The sequence below is a fragment of the Gallus gallus genome, chromosome 3 (genome assembly GCF_016699485.2).
Source record: "Gallus gallus isolate bGalGal1 chromosome 3, bGalGal1.mat.broiler.GRCg7b, whole genome shotgun sequence".
NCBI lineage: Eukaryota > Metazoa > Chordata > Aves > Galliformes > Phasianidae > Gallus > Gallus gallus.
The window spans coordinates 65,915,113-65,941,599 of record NC_052534.1 but is presented as its reverse complement, the minus strand read 5'-3'; the positions used below and the strand labels follow the sequence as shown (position 1 = coordinate 65,941,599).

General features: G+C 38.5%; 1 protein-coding gene across 3 annotated transcripts in view; it reads left to right on the top strand.

Annotated features, from left to right (window-relative positions):
* SLC16A10 (solute carrier family 16 member 10) overlaps nt 1-26,487 on the top strand; it is a 66,333-nt gene that overhangs the window by 27,068 nt on the left and 12,778 nt on the right. For all 3 annotated transcript variants that reach the window (XM_040697151.2, XM_025148740.3, NM_001321736.2), the window contains exons 2-3: nt 9,700-9,844; nt 12,611-13,046. In XM_040697151.2, coding sequence (XP_040553085.1) covers nt 9,700-9,844; nt 12,611-13,046 — 581 coding nt within the window. The remainder of the gene's footprint in view (nt 1-9,699; nt 9,845-12,610; nt 13,047-26,487) is intronic.

Genomic DNA, 26,487 nt, shown 5'->3' with positions numbered 1-26,487 from the left:
CAGTTTGGGCCTTGAAGGTATAGAGTATATGCTGTTGTAAGTAGGTCTGAGGATGCCCACCATGTTACTGAGACGTCATGTGGTTCAGAAGGATCTTGGTATGTGAAAAGTTAGTGAGTGTGATGGTAACTTAACTTCAATTAGTGTACCAAATTTATTTGTGAAACAAGATTTTCATCTGTCTTGTCTCTTTTAACCTTTGTCATGCTCTCACAAGGGCATGATGCTGTAAAAGAAACATGTATGCTTATACCATTTAAGAGACAGCCTTGATTTGCTGATCCTTTCCCAATCTGAGTAAGGTGAGGGGACAGGAAAAAGCTTAGTAGCTTCAAGAAGAATTTTTTTCAGCTTTGGGTCTTACTTTCGAATCTATGGTACAACTCTAAAACAGGAGACCATTGCATGACAAGTTTGGTTGCAGATTGTTCTGGGTATGAGGAACAGTTGATTGTGAGAGCACTTAGCATTAAATCTTTCAGACAAGTCGGTCTATCATCTTTGAATTCAAGAGCTAACACTAATACACAGAATTGATCCTAAATCAAAACAGAACGTGATTCTTGGTGTTAAACTGTTTGGCATTTAAATAAAAAAAAAGGGGGGGGGAGAAAAAGTAGTTTAGAGTGACGGAGGGAGGGAAGATGAAAGCATGCCTGGAAATCTGATCTTGAACTCCAATTTTTCAGGCCATTAGTTAAAAATGTGATTATATTGTGCTTTAAAAACTATCTTAGTCAGCAGAAAACACTGTTGTATGACTTCTAAAAGGGAAAACAAGCGATTACAGCTATTTCTTATTGATCTGTTCCTTGTTTATTCTTCCTACCACAGCATTTTCAGACTTTAAGTGTCAAAGGTCAAGCTCAGTTTGCCATGAAATCCAAATGCGTACGTTTTTCTGTTAATGATTGACTTCAGCCTTTTTTTGAAGGCTCCTGAAGGCTTAATGCTTATAATCTCTACCAGCAGTATTTTGATTAACACCTTGTTTTTGATTTTTGAAATTTTGTTGTAGCTTTTCTTAACTTAAGCACTTGTTTATTTTCCTCCAGCTTTTAAAATTGTACAGAAGATCTGCAGTTTCTCTGGTAGTAGAAGCTGTTTGTCTGTAAGGACTTTTTTCTGCGTTCAGGTTTTGTATTATGTAGTTTGGAAAACAAAACAAAACAAAAAAACCCATAATCATTTTCCTGTTTGCTTTGGATTCAGCAGTGCTATCTGATCTATTTGTTTAGGGTGGGGACCACCATCCAAAAAAACCCCAACCACCTCTGCCTACGTTTGTGTTATTTTAGTGAGTGTAAATTAAATGAAGTAGCTGAATTAATCAGATCTCCTCCATCACTACGTCTAGCTCTTTTCTGATTTCTTTCTATTTTCCTGCCACTTATGCTCACAAGGACTTGATCTCAGTAGAGATTCTGAAGGCAGAAACATATAGCATATAAAGCCATAGAAGAAATCAATGTTGCATTTGGACTTAGTAATGTCTATATGGCTCCTACTCCTATTATTTAAACTTATTATGTAATTTCATAACATACTGGCAAGCTTATACGTCTTTCTATCCTGTTGCATCAAGATCAAAATGGCATACTCATATGTGAAATAGCATTTTGGACGGTCACAAGGCATACTGAAGAGATGTCACATATAAACGTAGTAAATCTTACAGCTATTTGTAAAATCTGCTGAGTTCAGCACAAACTGATTCAGATTGCCTGTTAATGATTTAGTGTTGTGATTAGTTTGCTAATGGAAACAGTGTATCTGTTCAGAGATCTCTTAATTGGGATCCAATGGGTCATATATAGTTCTTGGTTTCTGACTCATTGCAATTCCCAGGATCTTTCAGTAATAAGGTCACTGAATAATTAACTTATTCCCAAAGGACAAGGAGAAGGAAGAGTGGGGAAAAAAACAATGCCTTGTATTCCTGTCAGAGATTTCCACTGGTCTCTGATTCATACATGTTTATGTATTAATCTTGATCTCTGTGTGTGTGTTTCTGATTAGAATCCTTTACAGATCATTCTGATTCTTAAAGCCTGTTCAAGGCATCTTTGCTTTCCAAAAGATTTGTTGTTTCCTTGCACTAAATTTTCTTTGCCCTATTTTAGAATTTTCATTTAAAGCAGTATTGTTTTTTTTTTTCTATAATATTTCTTTAAGGGAGAGCCTACCTCAGACATCTGCAATGTAACCTGAGTTCAGAGTTAGAGGATACTTCCTGTGGCAGCATTATGTCATAAGTTTATTTTTAGGCCTTAAATGCATACTTGCACTAATGGGATCAGCAATATTTTTGAGTAGAACAAGCAGTACGCTTTATGACAGTATGAATTCTAGATGTCATATGTATATGTCACTATACTGCACGCATTTCAAAATATTATTTCCTTTTCCTACTGACATACAGTTCTGTGACCTACAGATCGCTCAGTAATGGGGTAACTATCTGGAAATTTGTTTCTCCCCTCTGTGCCCTTCATCATAGACACATGAGGATAATCTAGTGAAGTTCCTCAGAATTCACAAGAAGTTAGTGAGCAGTCTCAGAAACAGTTTTCACAGGCTTGTGTGAGCAAGGAATGCAGCACAGGTCGTCTTATGTTTTTGGCTAGTGACAGGTTGGTTAAAAATAGGGCTGGCAACTTCTAGGGAGCTGACCTACAGGGGCTCTGGACATGGGAGGATATTGTGGCACTTGCTGGTTCTAATGGTTCTGTTGAACTCTTCTGTTGAACAGTTAACTCACATCTGTTTTAGAAATTACAATTTTTTTTTTTTCCTGGAGGAAAAGAAGAGTAGATAATGCATGAAAGAGGATGTATCTGGAATGTCTTAGGCAAAAGGCAATGCTCTGCCTCTGGTAATTGGAACAAAAAAATTTCAGTGAAAAAGCTGCATCAGTATTGGGGCAGATTTATAGTTCTAAACAACAATACTGCTAATAGGTCTGATGAGATCTACATATAAAGATCTCTTTCGCTTAAAAATCCAGGACACCATCAACTTCTTCCAATTTTTTGGGAAGGGTGTGTGTATATAGCATCTTAATCTTACAGATTAGTCCAGTTTTTTTCTTACCTGAAGGAATCTTTACATGTTCCTAAGTTCCACAAATGAGGGATTGATGGTTGGGCTAACACTTCTAACCTACTAACTTGAGTTGGAAGAGACTAGCTATGTGGGCTGGCCCCCTCCCCCCCCCCCTCAAAATTGGACATTTCAAAAGTGTGTTGAACTTCTAAGTTAGATAAGATTATTCACAGGGCCTTGTCCAGTCTGATTTTCAACATAGCCAAGAGTAAAAATTTCAGTCTTCCTCTGGCTTCTTTCATTGAGAAAGAAACACTTTGCAACATATTATTTGAGCGATGTTTATTATTGTTTGCCTCAGTTGTTCATTGTCCTATTGCTGTTCACCACTGATTCTATAATGATCATCTGTTGGATAGCTGGAGCCAGTAATCAGATTTCTTTTGAGCTGCTGGTCTTCTCATCTGCAGGCTGAACAACAGATCCAAAGCTGTAGCCTGTCTTCGTGTATGAGCATGTTGGTAGCCCACTCAGACTTGCAGTCGTTGTGTTACTGCTGATGAAACTCAGTGTACGTATGTGCAAATCACTGCTTATTGGAGGAAATATAATCTCAAATGCATGCTGAAAACCCTAGTGGGCTCTGTGTCAGTTGTTAATCGCTGGTGGGGTTTTTGGTGGGATATTTCCTTTTTTTTTTTTTTTCCTTTGAATCACATATAGTTTTCTAAGCCCTTTTACTCTGGGGCACCTGATATAGTGGGTTTTTGTTGTTGTTGTTTGTTTTTTCTTTTCCTAAAGTAAGGATAATGAGGAGACAGAGAATTAAGCTAACAAACCAGTTAGGGCAGAAATGTATTGTTTGCTCCGTATTAAATACTGTATGAAGTTCTAACTACTCTATCTCAGAAACTGTAATACAATTAGAAGCCTCAATGTGAAGGGGGATGGGGAGTGGGAAAAGTATGGAGCTTCTGTGCAAAGACAAAGTCTGTAGAAGCGCTTCACTCAGAGAAGAGACTTGTGAATATCTCTAATAAAGGCATATAAAATTATAGGCTGCAAGATGAAATTGTGTAGGGATGATCAGTTCGTGTTTGTTACAGCAGAGGAAGCTGAGTGGTATCAAAACAAAGGGGATTTTTTTCTTAATTATTATCATCTATGGGCACTGGTGCTTGAGTGTGTTCTGTAGCTGATAACAGCCAAATGCAATGAAGCCAAAGTAGTAACATTCTGCACTGGAGGTTTCTGAGCTGCTTATTTCTGAATGTTGGGAGTACATAGGCAGGCACAGGGTCCCGAGAATGCTAGCCCTGTTTCAGGTGTTCTTTGGCTCAGTATTTTGTGATGGCCGGAACAGGATACTGATCTACACAGTACTGCAGTTCTTTTGTTCTTAAAAGAAATGCTGTGTAAATGTGATTAAGCAGGCAAGGAATCATGAATAAGAGCTAATCCAGAAATAACTTTGAACAGGCACCCGGGTTTCCCAAGTTTCCTTTCTAAAGTAAAAAACAACCTTGTGGAAGGCATTTGTGTGCTTTGCTGAATAGTATACCTTTATAGGTAATTGGACAGTAGAACTGGAGATCATACACACAGCCCGGAGTGGAATTACAGAGTTTGCTTTAGGGTGTTGTGGGTTCTGAGAATATGGAATTGTTCTGGGAGGAAAAGAAGTAGAAGTTACCAGAATATACTAAAATAAATAGAGGTTCACTTCTTTTAAAACAAAAAATGTGGCTCAGGAAATCTCAGCTGTTACTGGTTTGAGGCTGGGAGAGTACCTACATTCTGCCCTATTCTTGCGTAAGTCACAACTGATAACTTAATGAAAGCATGAAGTTTTTATCTAGTAAATATTGTCCTACTGTTTTCTTGAAGTATTTTTTGCAGTACAAAAGGAAAACCCCTAGATAATATTAAAGTTGTACATTCAGAAATTGCTAAATGCCATTATTTAAGCAGTTATATTAACTCTGTATCGTAATTTTATTATAGTAGACTTTTTCCACATAAACATTTTCAGTGTGTGGCAATGACAGCTATTAAACATCTGCTGTCCACATAACTTGTCCTATGTTGCTTGTTTCATTTGATCACTTCAAAGTATTTTTGCTTAGAAATCTGCTCTCTCGAAACAATAAGAATTTCATACTGTTGTTAGTATGTGAGAGAAGTATTGTTTCCACTTCATAAATGTAGAGGCTAACTCTAAAGCAGGTTGTCCCTGATTCTGCACTTTCTGTTCTTTGTGAGTTAAAACACGGCACTTTATTACTGGGGGAACTGGGCTTGTTTAGCTTGGAGAAGAGAAGGCTCCGGGGAGACCCCATTGTGGCCTTCCAGTACTTGAAGGGAGCGTATAAACAGGAGGGGGAATGGTTGTTTATGAGGGTGGATGGTGACAGGACAAGGGGGAATGGTTTTAAACTGAGACAGGGGAGGTTTAGGTTGGATATTAGGAGGAAGTTTTTCACACAGAGAGTGGTGATGACTGGAACAGGGTTGCCCAAGGAGGTTGTGGATGCCCCATCCCTGGAGGCATTCAAGGCCAGGCTGGATGTGGCTCTGGGCAGCCTGGTCTGGTGGTTGGCGACCCTGCACATAGCAGGGGGGTTGAAACTCGATGATCATTGTGGTCCTTTTTAACCCAGGCCATTCTATGATTCTCTGATTATCTAGCATCATTCTAGGCATTACAGGCTTTTGTGCAGTACAGCCTGAAGTGCTGTGCTGGTTGCATAATGGGGTGGTGAGAGAATGGATTTTTAGGAAGCATGTCTGGCACTAAGCAGAGGTGAAGGGAATGGCTGGCCCATCTGTCCTGCAAATCTCACCAGCCTAGCTATAGAGTGAAGAGAATCTGCTGTGATATTCAGTGTAGACAGGTTGCTCTTGTTTTTCAGGATCTCTGCTTTGTCTTAGCATGTGCAGTGCCAAGCACATTGTTCTGCAAGCTATTCAGTGAGCCAGAGTTCTACTTCTGTCTTGATTTGCTACGTGAGCTACACAAACACATCTGATTTTTAATGTGGGCAAACAAAATATTTTTGGAGTTGATACTGACTCCTCAACTTAAATATTCTTCTCTTCATTTGCCTTCTATCGCCTCTTCCAGACAGTGGCTTTTTGTTCCCTGTCTCAACGAGAAGATTCCCAGGGGAAGATGTTAAAAAAAGAATAAATCTTGAAGTTCATCAGAGAATGAAGGCTGCTGGTGCTGTATTAAGCCAACCACTTGAAAGGCTTTTGTGAGGATAAAACTGACAACTCTCGGTGTAATGCACAGATGAAAAATAAAAGAAGTAAACAGGAATGCTATAGAGGGGGTAGCCTTTATTTAGATTTGTGTGCATGAGAAGCATTCCAGTGTGAAACGCTATTAATGCTTTCTTTGCCGTTGTCTTGTAAGTCCCGGTGTTTCTGTCTGCAGAATGAACTAAAGCATTTGACAGCTTGGGGTATAAGTATATATTATGCAATCCAGCTGTGATAAAGGGGACCATTTTTGCTGACAGATAATGGCTACTTACATTTATTGCTGAAGACGAAAGCCATGCTATTTAAATCATAATCACTTTTTAAAGCAGTAAAATGGCAGCTTATCAGTGGAGTGCGTGCTGTGGTTTTATGACTGTAGACTCTTGGACAGAGAAACAGCGTACAAACATTCTTTGCTTACAGCTGCATTATTTCCAGTTGTAGTGGACTGATAAGAAAAGGACATAGCTGAGATTCTTATTTCAGTACAATTTTAGTTACAGTAAATGTTGCTTTTTTTATATATAACATACTGTGTTTCAGTGGCTTAGGAGCACTTCAGTATGGGTGCTACCCATGGACTCTCTGGTCTGATGTTTTTAATTTGAAGAGTAACTTCTAGGGAAGCTCAGGAACTGGTTGTTTTGCAATAGCGTGCTTTGAGAAGTACATTCTGAAGTTCCAGTGCCCAAGGAAAGTTTAAGTGCTTTCAGTAGGAATAGCTCTTTTTCTATGGCAATCAAAATGTTTTGCATCTGAGCATCAACACAAATGCAGAGGTTAGTTGTTACATTAGTATCCGAATTAACAGCTCTGGAATATAGCCAGCATGTGAGTAGGAAAGCAGCCAGTAGCCTGGAAGAAAAATGTTTTAATCGATACGTAATAAGTGCTGTAGAGAACTCTTGCAATCCTGGCAAGCTACATTTGTATTTTTTCATGAGTTGTTTGGGACAGTCGCTATTATCTGTATTTTAAAATGCCAAATACAATTCATTTAACTTTTTCATATGGAGTGGAAGAAATGTGAGAATACCTGAAAGCTTCTTAGAACAAAGAATTGAAAATCACTTAGATCTGTTGGGTATGTTTTATATCCATCAGCTTCTTCATAGGATCACGCTACCGCAGCAAGGCATGCTTGCCTCCAGGAAATAGGCTCACATGTGCTGCTCTGCTTTCTTTTTTGCGTGTGTGCACTCAGCTTTTTCACAAAGGATAAAGACAAATTTCCTTGAATTATGCACACGTGTGAAGTTAACTTAAAGACCATTCTTTTTGTCAAGTCATAATAAGGGTGTTTATACCAGGCATGCCAAAAGAATCTCCACGAGTTCCTTTTCTGTGGGATCCAAGAATCTCGTAGGAACTGGAAGTTAAAGGGCTCCGGTTTGCTTTAGGTAGAGAAGTGGTAGAGTAGAGCATGGACTGCCACTTCTGGAGTTGTGTCACAGCACTGTTGTGAAATGCCTCAGATAAGGCTGTTGCCCTTCCTTTTTGACCCCACGTTATGTGGGAAATCAGTGGAACCTTTCTCCTATTTTAGGCTTAGCTTGTAATAAGAAAAGAAACAAGTGATAAGAAGCGTATTTCTTTCATTAGGAAGCATGAAAAGACAAAGTCAGCAAGTTAACTGAATGTCATTTGAGCTGAATGTTTTCACCTAAGGCTTTTATATTCTAGTTTTATTTTCTTTGTAAGCCTTTAAAAGTCCTGTAAACTATTTGCTTAAGCCAAGGAGAATGCCACACGCAGCCTGTGCTGACTGGAAATTAGAACGGCTGTGCTCTTACACAGGGCTATGAAGCAGCTTAGGCCCTGCCCTTGTACAGCTTGAACTCTCCCAGTATCCTTCCCTTTCAGTGTCTCAGGGGGCCCTGTTTCACCCAGTGTTGCCTGCTCTTCCTTTGTACAGCCCTGCAACTTAATGTCACAGAGTGTAGGGTTGACGGGGCTTTGTAGTCTGGGTTAGTCAGAAAATGCAACAGCTACCCATGAAACAGCTACCCTTGTTCTTCTACAAATTGTTCCTTGAAACTCCATGGTGTTTATCACATTCTCAATAAACAATAAACTGTCCAAAACAGGTTGGAGTTCATTGAAACCATTGTTTGCCCTAAAAGGAAGGTTCTATTTCATATACTCTCATTTCTGCTTGTCTCCAACCAGCTGTTCTCTTTTGTCTTGCATTTACATTGTCAACTCTTTTGAAGAAACAGTACTTCTGTTAGCTTGTTTGTTTTACTCTGTTTATTTCAGTGCCCAACACAACGGAGTCTTCATTGTGTCTAGGCCATGCCTCAGAGGCACTTCAGCAACTGCTTCTGAAGCTTGATATTGATGTATGCATGTGCTTCCAAATATTCCTCCTTAGGTCTGTTGGTTGCATTTTGTTTTTTTCAGGTGATGTTATTTGCCTTTGTCACTGAATCTCCATTGTTTATCTAACTGTAACCAGCAAAGAAAATCTAAATAAAATCCCAATTACAGGAATTCAAACCTATTCCAGATGGAAAGAGCACTTTTATCTTCCATACAATTCAGAAACAAGTTAAAATATTTTTTTTATGCGTCTTGCCTCAGCAGCTTTTTTTCAATAACCAATTTTGTCCTAAATAGATAGAGGCTTATAAATAAGTTTGTCATAAATGGTTTACCTTTATGACCTGGGAGAACTGTTGGGTGATACACCACTACTGTGTATGTGAAAGAATGACTGCATGATAGCTGATAAATGATGCCATTTGACTACTTGTACAAAGAAGAAAAGAAAGTTGATTTTTAATTTAAAATGAATCAAATAGTCTTAGACCGAATTGGCTTGAAGATACTGTAGTATGTGATTCAGTCACAAAAGTGTTTTATAGCTTTAGTATACTTACCTGAATTGAGTCCTAATGATCTAAAGACTCACTGATAAACAAGGAACTAAAGGTTAAACAGTGTTTATAAAGCTCCAGCTGGATCTAGATCTGTGCAATTAAATAAAACATTTCTTAAACTTTTCAGCAAACTTAGCTGCTTAAGGTCAAAAAAGTGTAAAATTAAATCAAGTGAAATGTGCTAATAATTTCAGAAGGAATGTGGAATTATCTGTATCTGTAAGTTATCGTTAATGGCCTGGTCGTTAGTGTGAATTCTAGCTTAGTCCCTGGTGGAGTAAATGTATTTAAAAATAAATTCAGTAGTTAGTTGTATTCTTTGAGCTGATGAAATCTACATTATTTGATCATGTGAGTTGGTCGGGGTTTTCATTTGCACTATGTTAGGCAGAGATATTTAAATATATAGCCATAGGTATGATGCGGTGCTCAATTAGAGCAGATAGTAGCTGAAAGCTGAAATCATGTGATCTTCTAAAATGTGCTGTCTTTTTCTGTTCTGCAGCATGGGTGAGCTCGCTCTCAATGGGAATGGTCTTCTTCTGTTCTCCAATAGTCAGCATATTCACAGACCTGTTTGGTTGTCGAAAAGTTGCTGTTATTGGAGCTGCATTAGGTTTTGTCGGACTCCTTTCAAGTTCTTTTGTAAGGTAAAAACAATCTTTTTAAATTACATTCCAAGTACTTCTATCGGTCTTATGCTGGTCCCATCAACTGAATACGAAGGTGCTACTTTATATTATAGCTGAGGACGTTGTTTTATTGCTGTTTTTCTAGCTGTGACTTCTGTGAATAATCAAAAGCGGAGCTTTCAGATTCAGAAATTTCTTGTAAGATGTAATGTAACCTCATAACAGCACATCCTGCTTAAGAGGAGCCACTTTGTATAAGTGTATCAATAGCAAAACTATGCAGTAACCTCCAGGGAGGTGTTAATGTTCCAGTCAAATTCAAAGTTTTCTTCTATTCTTACCAGTCCAGCTGCCAAATATTAAGATAGCAAAAACATTGGTATAATGCTGGATCCTTAGGGCTTACTGTAAGGAAGTCTCAGCTCCTGTGTTATTGAATATACTTCAACAGTAGTTTAGTGTTTGTCTTCCCTCCAATTATACTTAATTTTCTATAATTTTTGCAGAGTAAATCCCAAGAAGTTTGAGTGACATGCACAGTAGAAGATGAGCAAACAGGAAACTTACTCTCTGATTTTAGTCATCAGCAAAAACCAGTTAGTGAAGATAGGGTAAGAAACAGCAGGAAAATAAGCTGCATTTATTTCTAGTTCTCAGTCTGCCTTTTCTACCCTTAGCAGCGCATAGAGCAAAATTCAGAAGTTTTCCATGTAGAAATACCAGTATCTATTTCTACACTTTCTACCAATATCAATAGGCTTGTGAAAGTGTGTTTTCTGTGCCTGTGCTCTGAACCAGACACATGTGAGCTCTCTGTTATCTGCATGGATGGATATCAGTGCTGCATGGTGCTATCCTGAACTTATACCCCTGGTTTGGGCATACGTCCCCTAATGTGGAAACATATATTCACAAGTTTATAGGAGGAGAAGATGAATGGTCTTGATTTAGGTGCTGAGGCTAGCGTTTTTATTTATTCTGGGAATAAATAATATTCATGGGAAAAGGAAACTGTCTTGTTACATGAACATGTTTCTGATTTTTTTTTTTTATGTTTTTGTTTTTAGTTAATCTAAGTGTAAAGATTTAGATGAGTCCATTTTATTTAAAGCAAACAAAATAGAACACCTTCTGCCTGGTATGTTTTCGGAGGACTGCCACCACAATGGAGGTGCAAACTAAAAGAATACATATTGAAAAAAGTTTTTCTTCCTCCCCATGTAGCACAATCTTGTGGTAACTGCTAAATACTATAAGAACTTCGTTATTGTAAATTAATAGGAAAGATATTTCTTTCCTTTGAGGAAATGCTGCCATCCTTCTGTATTTCTTTGATTTCCACAGGAAAAACACCACAGAAGGTGCATTTTTACAGGCTTTAAAGATGTAGCTTTTTTGGAATTTTGTTTTAGAGGAGCAATTATGGGCTTTGGGTGAGAGATGAATTCTTGTTAAAGTACATTCCAAGTTAATGTGCATTCTTACTATTTCATTATGTTACACTATCAAATGGCTTATGTTGATATTATCAGGTAATTGAGGGAGTGTAGTTCAGATACAGGAGTGTTTTAAAAGTAATATTTCATACAGCAGATGAATGTTAATATGATTTACTGCTTTTGTTACATATGTAATACAAATTTTATCTCTTAGTAATCTGAGATGTAAGATTATTTGTAATGCAGGAAAAATATTTTTCAATATGTGTCATACTGCAAACTGCTTGGATCCACAGAAGAAAAAGTTCAATGTCCTTGCTGTACTATGTTCCTTCTCTCATAAATTCTGATCTTAGTTTCTTTGATATTTTTCATTGACGAAGGTAATCAGTTGTTTCTTTTGGCTACTTTAAATGTAATCAATTTTATAAACTGATCATTTAGTGTAGAAAGAAACAATAATATTGCAAATGTATTCTTTTGCACAGTAGCACATAAAACCTTAGTTCCTGGTGAGACCTGTGAATCAAATGCTATTTTCTAACTATTTCTAAAATGGCATGGGAAACTTGCAAAGTGTATTGTCATACTGTGGTCTAGACGGATATGGGCAGATAGCATCCTGTGGTGAAAAACGCTATGGAAAGCATTTATACTGGTAGTATGAGGGCTGCTCTGAAAGTAATGCCTCCTATTTTAATATATTGGTCCATGACATTAGAGGTGGATGTTAGGGGTATGCCAGAGGAGGTTGAACCTTCCCGACAATATTCCATCACATTTTGTTGTCGTGTGATGGCAGCAGAAGGGCAGTCTGACAAAATGGTGTCTGACATAAAAGTGTGTATGAAGCAAAGGTGTGTCACTGAATTCCTCCACGTGGAAAAAATGGCACCCATCGACATTCATCAACGTTTGCTGAATGTTGATGGAGGCCAAACAGTGGATGTGAGGCAGTGAGGCAGTGGGTGATGCATTTCAGCAGTGGTGAGAGCAGTGTGAAGGGCAAGCCACGTTCCAGACAGCCATGCACAGCTGTCATGCCACAAAATGAAGAGTCTCAATCAGCTCATCCATTTAAATTGAGTAATGGTGGTGAATATGTTGAAAAAGAGTGTTTTGTAGCTGAGAATTTGCTCTATCAAATAGTGTTATTGTCTCTTTGCACTTGTAATTTCCATGGAAATTCCAAACAGGACGCATTACTTTTGGAGTAACCACATACAAATGCTTAACTCATTTCTGAAAATATGTCCATTAATTGGAAGAACTCTTCTGTGTGGTAGCTGAATATGAGCATACACTGTTTTACAATTTTTTTTTCTATTTTTTATTTTTAATACAGCACCATCGAGCCTCTGTATTTCACCTATGGAGTATTATTTGCCTGTGGCTGCTCATTTGCATACCAGCCATCTTTGGTCATCCTTGGGCACTATTTCAAGAAACGCCTTGGACTAGTGAATGGCATCGTCACTGCAGGCAGCAGCTTGTTCACTGTGTCTCTGCCCTTCCTCTTGAGAGTTTTGATTGATTCTGTTGGCCTGTTCAACACATTACGGGTCCTGTGCATCCTCATGTTTATTCTGTTTCTGGCTGGCTTTACGTACAAACCCCTTGTTTCCAACACCAAAGATGAGGGAGAAAAGAAGGGCAAGTTCAGATTTCCTCCTGAAAAAAAGATTTTCAATTTCTCCGTTTTCAAAGTCAAGAGTTATCGAATCTGGGCTTTTGGCATTCCTGCTGCACTTTTTGGATACTTTGTGCCTTATGTTCACTTGGTAAGTGCACTTTTTTTTTCTGCATATGATGTGATTGAAACCACTGTCATTCCCTTTTGCATAATGGACTAAGAAAACAGTCACTGATAGGAAGCAGTATTTAAGTCAAAGTTGTTTTTGAGAGCGTTGTGTTTCGCTCACTGCCCACCTTCCCACTGTGATGGGGGAGAGAATTGGAAAAAAAAAAAGTAGAACTTACTGGTTGAGATAAAATTATTTACTAAGAGAAAATGAAAAGAGTAATAGTTATGTCTATATGTATGAATGTATATAAGAAGTGATGCATAAGCAGTTGCCCGCTGCCCACCAAGCAATGCCCAGCCATCCCCTCAAACAGCGGAAGAGAGTGATGAACTTCCATCCCCTTCAAAAGTCCTTCTGCATGTGCTATGGAATATCTCTTTTGCAAGTTTAAGTCAGCTGTCCTAATTCTCTTTGCTCCCAGCTCCTTGGGCCCTTCGCTGCGAATGGCCTTGGCTCTGTACAACAACGCTTAGCAGCAGGTGTAAACATTGGTGTGTTATCAACAGGATTTTTCTCCTAGAATAAAAACATAATATCATACCTGACACTCTGAAGAATATAATTCCACCCCAGCTGAAACAAAATAGGGAGAAACATGAAATTAATTCTGATGTTGTCTGTGATCAAGAGATTCCAGGGCTTTAATCAAAACTAGTAGTGAAAGCCAGTTACATTTTTAGTTCCTCATTCTGAATTTTAACTTATATAGAAAGGTTTAAAAATGTTTAACCGTAAAAAAAGACATTTGAAAAGGTATAAACTGACCTTTATTTATGGTAGTAGTTTGACTTAACTTTTAATGATATGTAGATCTTATTCAATAAAACACTGAATAGTCCTTTGAAATAGTTTAATTCTATTAGCTGACGTGTCTATTGTGACATCTTGTACTTTTTTCTTGTAAATTCTGTATAGAGATGTTCTGAATTAAAACAAAACAATCAAAGGAGTAGAAGGGATGTGTTGTAGAGCAAGCATTAGAGAATCACAGTATGGCTGAGGTGTGAAGGGTCCATCTGGTCCAACCCCTGCTCAAGCAGGGATACCCACAGCAGGGTGCCCAGGCCCACACCCAGGCAGCCTTTGAAGATCTCTAAGGAAGAGACCCCACAACCTCTCTGGGCAGCCTGGGCCAGTGCTCTGTCACCAGCACAGCACAGAAGTGCTTCCTAGTGTTCAGATTGAACCTCTTATGCTCTAGGTAGTGTACATGGCTGTTTGTCGTGACCCTGGCCACCACTGAAAAGAGACCAATTTCATCCACTTTGCACCCTCCTTTCAGGTATTTGTAGATGTTGATGAGGTCCCTCTCAGCCTCCTCTTCTCCAGGCTGAGCAGGCCCAGCTCTCTCAGCCTGTCGTCATAGGAGAGGTGCTCCAGTCCCTTCAGCATCCTGCTGGCCCTCCGCTGGACTGTCTCCATTATGTCCAGATCGCTCTTCTCATGGAGGGTCCAGAACTGGACACAGTGCTCCAGGTGCAGCCTCTCTGGTGCTGATTAGAGGGAAGGGATTGCTTCTCTTGGCCTCCTGGCAATACTTTGCCTAATGCAGTCAAGAATGCTGGTAGGTATTAGATAGAGCTACTCATGTTTCTAGAGAATTGAAGAACAGGACTGTACAAGTAGGAGCTCTGAAACAGAAGCATTGGTTATTGTTTTTCCTCCGTATCAGATTGGCACAAATTCTGGTTGCAAAATTTAGCGCCAGTATATGGAAACAATTTGATGGAGGCTGTTTTTAATGTAATGTTTGTGACAGAATTAAGAAGTTGAAATCACTGATTTGGTAAACATGGTGATATATAGTTGTCAGTAAACATGCTGCTTGAGATTTAAAGAATGGAGTGTTCCCACAGCTAAAACCATAATTTCTGTAATTCCACATAAACTCACTCAGGAATTTAGGTCTGTTTTTAGAACCAAGCATATACTCTTCCCTATGACTCAATTTCAAAAGGTATTTTTTTAAACTGAATTCTTGAAAGAGAAATTTATTTTTATGAAAGAATGAGTAAGTGAAGAACCGTATTTGCTGATGAGCAATGATGTATAGAACTGTAGAATCATCTGGGTTGGAAAACACCTTCAAGATCATAAAGTCCAACCATCAGCCTGACCTACTGAGTGTCACTGTATGCCTGGAGGACTCCCTGAAACCTCAGAAAGTCTCTGTGGATCTGTATTTTGAAAATCTGAATGTGAGTGCTGGAGAATGCCCTTGTGAGGGAACAGCATGAATTCTGCCCTTCAACACAAATACTCTATGTTCAATAAATATTTCTGGATTGGTTTTTAAACCTATTTTGTATGCTTTTGATAAAAATATATTTTATATACTTCCAAGTGCACCACAGAAGTTGAAGGCAAAGAAAAAAGCAGCTTTTGGCCAGTCCATCTACAGAATCACCATTTACTTTTCTCAGCTTTAGGAAAGGAAAATTACTATTGTCACATCATTTACTGTGTTTTTTTTTTTTAATTTTATGCAATACTGGAAAAAGGATTTGACACTTGAACAACCAACAACTTAATATGATAAAACTTTCTGCTGTTGAGAGTGGCCAGCAATATCCATCCTGCTGGGCAGCTAGTTGCAAGTGCCTTATGAAGACAGATCTACATGTGGTACTCTGGGAAAGATTCAGAGGTGAAGTTGTGAATTGTTCTCCTAGAAGTAGCAACAGGGTCTCCTTTTCTCCTGACTTGAAAGCTATGCCTAGCCATCTTCTCTACCTATGTACTGCCTATCAGAATTTCAGCTTCATTTCCATGAATCTCAGAACACCAACTGGAACTTCTTGAGCCAGTTTTCTGTGTCTGGTATTTGTCCCAGACTTCCATTAAAACAACTTGACTGGGACACGTGTCCTGTTTCTTCCTTCCTCCTACCCCAGTGCCCTCAAGTCCCATTTTTCCTTCCCTGAGCAGCACTTTCTGTCAGTGTGATGGGAGCCCTTGAGCACATGGCAAAGTGGGCACGGCCCCTGCCAATTGTGCCACCAGCTGAGCCCATGGGACCTGGATGTGGCAGGCTTGGTGTGCTGTAGGCACCACACGTTGGCTGCTGTCTACTGCCTTGGCACTGCAGGGAGCCTGATGTTCCCAGGCAAGGTTTTTGATTGCTGCTGAGGCCAAACCTGGTGTCTGCTTTTTCTGTGTTTCCTGGAGCACACTGGGCTGGAGGATGCAAGCTGTGGGGCTTGTAGTGAAAAACAAATGCAAGTTTATTTCAGGTTTTGGAATGAGACGAATAGCCAGGTTTTCATAATTTTAACCAGGTTCACTGTATTTGCTTGGTAGAGTAAATGTCAGTTAAAACCAGGGAAAAGAACTTGCCCATAAACTAGGCTCTAGCTAAAATTGAACAAATGAGCCAATTTTATATTGTGCCAGCTGGCATGGATTACCAGTACCTGACTGACAGCTATCAGCTGAATTTGAAACAGATAGCATGTTGGCTTTTGGCCTTTTCAGGAAAGGAAAAAAATGAGAGCTTTTAAAAATCCAGCTTATTTGGTGTCAGATTCTGTTAGTGGGTGTCCTGTTCCATATAATTACAGGGAATCAGGCTAGGAGATTTCTTATAAATAGATTTTGACTTAATTTTATTATATACTTATCGGTGATTCGGATTGTTGAATAGGAAGTTGATAGTTTGTGGGATTACTAAACCACATGGCTGCGACGCTTCTCAGTTTTAGATTCATTCTAAACAGTTATTCAGCAGTTATTCAGTGCAATTCTAGTTTAGCCCATTGTTTTAAATTGTGTCCACAGTAGAAATCTCTCACATTAATGTAAAACCTTCTTTCCAAGTCATTTTAATGCAAACTATCTCGTTCAAGGAAATGATTCTGTACATCTGAGTATTAAGTACAACTGAAAGAAAGTACATCTAGTTGCTCTGCCACCTCTTGTACCATGCTTGTTCTCCTAAGAAACAGAAGATTTTTGTTTTTCAGGAATCCTAGGCTAATATAATGTATTTCAGTGCTGTTCTCTCTCTCTATGTTTTTCTGAAGAGTATCTCCTTATCGTGCTCTGTTAATACCGAGGAGCTTGTTAGGTTGACTCTGTTTAAAATTTGGTATAATATGGTAGGCAGTTAAAAGGAACGCTCTTGTTTTTTTTGTATGTTGTTTAGCAGAGTGAAAAGAAATGCTACTTCGTGGGTGTTGTTGTATAATCTCTTATAAGGTAGGTTCAATTCAGTATGAATTTACGTATGTATCAGTTGTGACACGTTTACAAAAAATGTGGCTGAATACTGTGTTGTGTTTTGACAGCAATAAGTGAGGAACTGTGAGGAACGCCAGTCAGACTGAGAATACCATCTTAACTTTCTGTGCAATGTTTCAGTCTCACAGTGATTTGTCTTGGGATGTTTACAGTATCCCCACTACCTCCATTTCAAATCAAAATGTAGTTCTGTGTAGCAGTGACTTTTATTGAGTGCATCCTGTTGGTAATGATAGGTCCTGTCTTTTTTTTTTTTAATAGTGTTTGACACCTTCAGCCCTGAGTTTCAAATGTAGGATGAAAAAATGAATTGAATAGTTAAATAATTCAACAAAGTAGTGCAAGTATTTATTACTTGTTTTACAACAGCAACAAAAAGATAAAGGAACAAAACAAACCTTTCAAAACAAAAACACGATTGTAGACAATAGGATAAAAATGCATATTGATAGAATTACCTTATGAAGTCTAAACCTTTTATTGATAAGGGAAATGTGTACTCCTAAAGAATGGCCAGATCTGTTTGAAAATTAGGCTGATGGGTTAAATATGATTATATACTTGGATGCAGAACTGCATCCTGAATGTGAATGCTACCGTAACACTGACTGTACTCTTAATATTTCAGAATAGCAAAGGAAACAGAGCTCTCAATATTTCTCACCCTGCTTTGTTTCCTGTTTCTTAATTCAAGGTGTAAATCTGAGTTTATACTTTGATGCTTATCCACATTCATATTCCATGGTGGGTACATACTTGCATATGTAAAGATTTTTGGTTAGCAGCAGCTATGTGGAATGCATGTTGGCTGTGTCTGTGTGCTTCATGTTTAAGAACTAAAATATATGTGCCTGGTTGTTTTTTCCAACATATTCCCTGGGAGAATCTGTCTCGAGAGGCAGATTTAAATACTGTATTTATTCCCTTCAGTAGATAGGGGCTGCACATTTTTTTTCCTTTTATGAATTTGTACATACCAGGAATTGGTTCAGCTAACCTTCAGAGAACATGGAAACGAGAGTGCAGACCGAACATAGGTAGATATTGCTTCAGTTTGTAGAAACTGCCACTGAGAAACAAAGCAACAATTTGGATTCTGCTCTAAGATTTTCATCAACTGTGCTGGAAAAGAAAACTCACCACAAACTAAAAATGTGAGGCTTCAAGGCAGCTGGCCAGCTGAAAGGTATTCCGAAAAAAATACTGCAGTCCCAGCACTGTTGTTATATACAGATGTGTGTTCTGCTGGTTATTGGAAGATGCCATTCACTTTCTCTGCTGGTAAACTGCTTTACAGATTTGTGGGGAAACCTTGCGACAGTGGAGTAAAGGGTTAGTGTCTAAATAGGCCTGGCAGCCACTAGTGGACACTATTTCGGTATAGCTGTAATCACTGTAAAATCAGAGACCCCATTTTTCACTGTGAAATAAATGTATACTGTAATATATATGTCACCTGTTACTATACTTTTCTATATGAAAACAAGGAATACTGCATTTCAAAAACAAACAAAAAATAACAACAGAGGAGACTCAATGCACATGCTGCACAAAGATAGTCAATTCAGCCTTTTCTTTTTATAGACCTCAGGAATGGCTGGGAAGAAGTGCCAGTGATGACAGGCATTCTTAAAAGGCCAGTCATCCTTTGCTCTGCTCAGTTCAAAACAACTGTGACTTGCCATGTCTTTTGGAGACTGCTTGGCCCATTTTGAGGGCTTGAGTGAGCATTATGCAGCCAGGATGCTTAGTCACCTTAGCCTCTCTTTCATCTGGATGCTACTTCTTTTCAGGGCATTACTTCCCTGTGGTCTTTCAGCTGTCCTTCCAATGACACCATTTACAATAGGAAGTTTCCTGGGAAATAAGAAATCATTCCCTTCTCAGAAAGTCTGGGGAGACCTGTTCATCTGCAGCCTGAAATGTAATGAAGAGATTGGTTCTTCTGTCTTAACTTTCAAAATTTCATGTTTTCATTACACTTCCACACATTCCTTGGACCGTGGTTGGTCAGTACCATTGGCAATACAGGATCCTTGTCATCTAAATTATTGACAGCTTTGAGGACTGTAACCCAGGTCTTTGAGGTAGCTGGCTGATTTAGGGATCTTCTTTACAGAAAATAAAGAGTGGTATAATAATTTGGAGGCCTGATTAAGGAGCTTGGTAGGATTTTTAAACCCTTGGAATTCACACCTTTCCCCTTGATGTAGTGAAGACTAATGGTGGGCTCTTGCAAGGATATAGTTATCTCACTAAGTTCTAGATTAGCAACATTAAAAATGTACCTTTTGCCACATGCCAGGCTACATTTCCAGTGCAGTGAATTGCTGAGGGTTGGCCTGCTCAACAGACAGGTATTTTTTCTGAATTTGTTTCAATTTTCTCAAAGTTCTGGAAGACCTTAGTAAGCCTCTCTGAGGGAACTCCTCGTGACATGCAGGGCAATGGTGCTGGTGAGCAGTTCACTGCGAGAAGAAACTCACTGGCAGTATCCCCAAAACATAAACTGTCTTGATAACTTTTAAGAATGTGTTCTCTTAGACAATCTCTGGGCCTACTGCAGTCATATTTTCTATGATCGGTATAGTCAGAGAGGTCATAGTACTTCTGCTGTGTAGGGAAGCTTTAAAGCTATGGATTTATTTCAGATATAAGAGAAAACATTAAAAAAATAATTTAGGCAATCTGCTTCTCAGAGGAAGCTAATATGAGCTCAAAATGCACACCATAGTGATGAGGACCAGGTTTTTTATTCTGGAGAGGTGCATGGAAATAGTTGGAATCTCTGTAAAGTACTTGTTTATGCATATAAACAAGCTTATTCACCTTCTAGGTTTCACCACAAATTCAGATGGCTCCAGTAGGCTCAGCTATCTCCTCTTTGTGGCCTAGTCTGCCTCCAGATTATCTCTATTTGTTACGTTGAAGTTGCTGGACCTAATTGCTCTACCCATGTATTCTGTCCTTGTACAAAGATAGTGCTGTCTTCTGGTCTGTACGTACTAACTTTTGCTGGAACATCCACTTTGTTCTTGTTCTTCAGCAACAAGTTCTTTTTTCACTTTAAAAACAACATAACCAACAGGAGGACTTGCTGATGTGGTTCAGAGACGATGCAGATTGTTGTTGTTATGCAGAATTTTTTTCTTCATTCTTCCTCTCCGTAGGGTAAGATCCTTGAGTTGCTGTGAGTCAACCATTTTTTGCTGGGACTACCTCCTTAAATTGAACCAGCATGATACCTTCAGCTCTGCTCTTCACCAGACAGCTATTTTGGCTTGTCTCTGTTTCTCAGCTCTGTAACAGTGCTGTGCTTTCCTCTGCTAGCAAGGGATCTGCTGTGCAAATTCAATGTAGTCCTCACACATGTGGACTATGCTTGTCAGTAAAAAACATCTTGTGCAATCAACTCAGAAATGAAAAGCCAAGCTCTTGTGAGAACCTCTGTACTCAGTTTTCCTAGAAACTTGTTCAGAGTTCTTGCTATGTACTTCAAAAACTGTTTATACTTCTGTGCATTCTGATTGTGACAGGCCTTATTTATTCAGGAATAAATAGTCTCTCTATTCTGCCCGTTTAGAAAGATAGCCATTTTCCACATGTAAGTGGCACCTTCTCCAGGCAGAACTTTAAAATTAAGAAGTCATTAAAAAGAATGATACTGGAAAGTACAAAGGTTATGGTGAACAGCCAGAATACTCCCAACCAGAGCTGAGTTGCTGCATCTGTATAGACTAGAGGAGAGTTGGGTTGAATCTTGCTGTAGTAGTTGATGGACTGTCCACAGGACCCAAGTCATTGTTCTTAATACTGCTTACAAATATTTTTGCAATTCTTCAAGGACACCCTACTGATATTGTGTTCCCTCAATTCTGTCCAGCTGTGACCTCTCTAGACGAGACTCTTGTGAAAAACTAATTTCAGTTACTGTTCTCACAAAAGTGATCATCTCTGCATTATGGTGACAGTTCTGTAGAGTTCTCTGCAGTGGCAAGTGAATCTGCTCAAGGGGTCATAGTAGATACTTCTTACATACCTTGCAATAACTGAAGCTCTTCAGGTGGTGCATTCTGTGTGCACAGTCCTAATCCAGCACCTCTCCCTTAAAGTCGTGTGTCTCCGGATTTCATAATGGAGACAAACAGAAACACAGCTGTCCTGTATGTCTGTGTGCAAAGAATGGTGAAGAGGATGACATATACTGTACGGACTGTAGTAACCAAACATCTGCCAACTTAAAGCATTTAAAATACATGCACGTCCACAGTAAAGTACATACACATAGCACATCCTGAAGAAATTCAGTTCTTGTAAGGTAAGTATTGTCTTTGTTTTGTGAACCACTTGTACTAAGTCATACATTTGCTGCTTGAATGAAAAAAAAAAGAAAAGAAATTGTATAAAAAGTATTTAATTTCTGATTAGTATGTCTGGATTTTTTACTATTAAACTGGGGGGAAAAAAATCACCCTCCATTGCCATATTCACTTGCTTTCCTTGGCTGCTGTTGAAGGAGCCCAGTCATTTCTATGGTTCTATGATTTCTTCAGATCTCCACCATTCATTTGCCTGAAGACTACTACATTTTTCATTTCCCAGAGATTATTGTTCAACTATTCTGTAAAGATAGGATAGTAACTATTAAATGATGTTCAGTACTAACAGATCATTGTGTCATACAGGTTTTTCTCCAGATAGGCTGAGAAAGTTAGAGTTATACCTGTTGATTTTAGTGCTGCTACATTTCTCATCCACTTTATCTACCATTTTTCTGTCTCCACAGAAAGACTAGCAAGGCTCTGGTTTTGTAAAGTCCTATGTAATTAAGCAGGTTATTTCTGAGACCCTAAATCTTCAGTGGCTCCCCATGCTTTACTTGCTTTTCTAATCTTTGCATTTATTTCCCTTCAGATCTCAACATCTGCTGCAGTTTGACTGCCCAGGTTAGTGAATTTTTCCCCCTTTATCCACTTCTGTAATTATCCTGTGCACCCATTTCTCTCCCAGTATTCCTCAGTGTTGATCTGGCAGTACTTATTCTTGACTATTATATCCACTTTTGATTTTGGGGGGGGTGGTGGGAATGGGAAAAAAAAAAAAAAGAAAAAAAAAAGAAGAAAAAAATCCTACTTGTTATGAAAATATATTTAGGCTGTTTTCCAAGTGCACATTGGAGAAAGGTAAAAATCATAAGTACAAAAAGAATAGAAACTGAAAAACTGTTTTCCTCTAGAAGTATATGAAAATTCACTGCAAAAAATACATTAGGTAGCAGATATGTTCATTTATACCCAGTAAGATGTTGAAGGAGAGGAACAAAGCAGACTGCCCTGTGTTTATGCAGTACCAGCAGATTTAAAGGTCTGAGTTACGCTCTAATTCCCGTTGTATCACTCTCTATCAGCATGCTGCTTGGTATATATTTTGGATAGCCCAAACAATTATAGTACCAGACAAGGATACAGTTCAAAGTCCAGAAAATAAAGCTGCAAACTGTTTGTTGTTGGTTTTTTTTTTTTATGTTTTTCTTGGTAAACTCAGTCTTTTGTCTTTTTGGGGTGCTTGAAGCATCTTGACCTGAATTAAACTCTGCAAGTGCCTGTGGCATCACAACTTCTTTTGTGCTGTTCTTGTACAGAGTAAAGAAAACTAATGATTAAAGTTTAGTAGAACCTTCTTTCACTCATGTGCAGGCTGGGTTTTGTGTCTAGCTGTGGACAGCTCCAGCAAGAGCTGCCTACAGACCCCCTTTATATCCTCTCTAAATCCAGGCTTGTGAATTTCTTTTTGTGTATTGCATTTACCTTTGGGGAAATATGGAAATCCATCCTTTTCCAATTAGTTTCCACAGGTTGTCAAGTTGTGCTCTATCCTCCGGCTTCTTTTTTGCCAACTGAGGTAAAATTTTAAGTCCTTACTGCTGAGCAGAATATTTCCTAGGAAAAAAGAGGAATGACTTCAGACTGCTTTCAGGCTGGAAAGAAAACTGCATAATAAAGGGCTGTGTCTCTGTAAGAGTAGCGGAAACTGTCATTATTATCTCCTTTTACTGTGTTTTAAGGGACAATACGACTACTTGATCTAATTTCTCTGGGCCATGACCTGGAGAAGTTTTGCTTAGTTTTGTTTTTCCTCCTAGTTTGCCAGTAGAATGAGACAGGCCCTTCAGTCAGCCCTGCCAAAGCTGAGGTGATTGTGAGCATGTCCATAAGTAGATCTTAAATCTTGAAGTATTACAGGTGCTCTCAGAGTTATGTGGTAGCTGAATAAAGGCTTGAGAATCCGTTTTGATTTCACTTAGCTGAATCCTGTGGTATCAGCAGTCTATTCCTACGAGACTCAACAACAAATCTGGTTTTCTTTTAAGTTTGGGAAGACTAAACTGGATGTGTAGCTGCAGACTTGCATTACAGTCTTAAGTGTGCTAAACAAAATTAGTCCATTCTGTAAGTTTTCAGTTTAGCTTTGTAAACATATTGAATATATTGAACTTGCAAGTTCAGTTCTGAGCTAAGTATTAACTTTCTGTTATTAAGTATTAGCTTCTTCTTATTAAGTATTATTCTCTGGTTGGTTCCCTCCCAGTAGCTGCTTTGGCAATCAATGATAATTGTGTTTAGAACAACTAGTCAAAGTGTTTTGTTTTTTGTTTTTTTTAAATAGGCTCAGTGCACACAATGTTAATAATCAGTGATTACTAATGAATATTCCTGTAACTGGTTATTTGCATGGCATAACTTGATCCATTGTTAAGGTATTGCCTAATTCCTTAACACAAGTTATATAGAACATTTTATCACATTAGTAAATGCTACAATGATTTGAAAAGAATTATTATATTGCAGAGTTTTACCAAGTTGGATTGTGTGTTAAAAACAACAACAACAAAAACTTATGAAGTTACAATAAATAGCCAGTAAGTATGTATGTGGGGCTGCATACATCTGTCAGATCACTTCACTGAATGGTGGACAGTAAGAATCATAGTACATACTCTAATTTATAGCTTATCTAATATCAAACTGGAGCTTAACTAGTGTTAAAAATCTCCATAGCCTCTTTTGATCTGTGATAGCTGGCAGTCATTCCATATTTGGAAGAACTTTCTTAATGTCTAACTGAAGGTCCTTTTGTGCAGCTTAGGCCCATCGCTTTGTGTTCTGGCCTTCACACCCATTGTGGGAACCCTCGACTATCCAGTTATTTGAGGACAGACTGACTTTGTTAAAGGGCATATTTTACCTTTTTTTTTTTTTTAATCTTTCTGCAATATAAGCCTTTAAAGCTTATGCTTACTGCCAGATCTGTATTTTGGGTTCTGTCCCGGTAGTCCACGTCTTTAGTAATGAGTAATGTCTGCAAATAGACATAATAATACAGCTGAGGCTTTACTAGCACTGAGCAGGCTGTGAAGATCACACCAGACATCTTATGAATTGACCCATCTACTATTGTTTTTGCAATATGATGGCATTATTGGAACGTGCTGCAGTTTGATCTGCTAGCTTTTCAGTGCCCTTTCTGAAGAACTGCTGACAGATTATTCTCCTCTTATGCTCATTTATCTGACTTTTTTTTTTTTTACCTCGTTGTGTTTTTTGAGCATCATTTACCTCATAAAGATTTTATGAAACTGAATTACGTTTAGCTCACATTACCTGACTAGGACGCCAGGATGCCCAGATCATTCTGAATTTTGGTTTTATTTCACAGTACCTGCAGATGCCCTTCATTTGGTGTCGTTTGCAGATTTGATAAATATCCCTCAACTTCACTATCCATATTGTTAGTGAAAATGCTTATTAGGGTTAGACTGGGGCACGCTCATTCTTTGTCTCATTCTCTGTGAGCTTTCCCAGATACGTGTTCCTTTTCTGCCTTGCAGCTGCTTGAGCCAAGCCAATCAATCAGCAACCTTGTGCCCATTTCTTTAAGCTGTCTCCTGTGGCTCCAATGGGACCTGGCCTCTGTTGAGACTGAAAGTGCAGTGGAAGAGGGAGGGAACAGAAGTTGTGGGTCATCTCTTGCTGTGGTGTAGGGATTGTCCCATGCTTCAGGCTGCTCTGTCCCCAGCATGTTTTCTTGCACCATTCCCCATACATCTTTCAGGCCTCCCAGCTGACATGCACCCTTTCAAGACCTGAGAACTGGTTTAATTGCTTTAAAAATGATCAGCCTTTCTGTTTCTATTTAGTGAAAAACTAGTTACTGGTTAACAACCCTCGTCTTTTTTCTCCAGTCTGTGCTACACATCCTGTTGCCTTTTTTGATCTCTGGGATCATACTAATTCTTCATGTGTTCTTAAAGATAACATTTCTGAGATATCTATTTTTTTAATTATTCTTTTTGGGGGCAAATTTCTTCTGGAATAGCTATTTTGGAAAACAAAACAAAACTAATTTAACTATATGAGTTTCTTTTAACTTGTCCGAATCCTTAGCCTTTTTCACCTTAAAAAGTCTTCACAGTTAATCTGTTGACTGTTGTAATCTGAATTGAAATAAAACTGAACATACATTATCGATGTAGGAATTATTCTATTTCATCTGCTTTATTTGGTGAAATAATAGAAAACTCCCCAATTGTAATAATCATGTAACAATCACATTCCTGTTATTCTTCTGTTGTTATGTAGTTTAAGTTGACCAGAGCTATAAAGAGGACCTATCACTGCTGTAGCAAGTGTGTAAGCAGGAGTTATCTGCAAGTGGTCACATTTTTGTCATGTGAATACATTTCATTTCTTAAAAGAAAATAAAAAATAGCAGGAGAAGAAGCTGCTTTATCCATCCGAGATCCATTTCTAAGGGAGTGCTATCATTCTACAGTAGGTATTAATAGTACTTCTGGCATGTCAGTCACTTTTTCAGTTGATGTTCAGGAGTTGATATTATTTCAGGATTTCTGTCCCTTTGCTCTCTTTTTGGTCATCAGTAAATATCATTTCATTGGTAGAGTGTGTATCAGAAATGTATTTGCCTTAAATGATCTTCCACGTGCCTACTATCATACAATTTTCTGACAACACATATTTTTGCTCTTTTTTTTTTTTTAAATGTTTGTGTTCTTCTGTTATAGAATAAACAGTGATTTATCTAGGGTTATTTCATGCTATGTTTTTCAGTACATCCTGAAACTTTCAACCTCTCTGGGGCAGTTGACATCTCATGCACA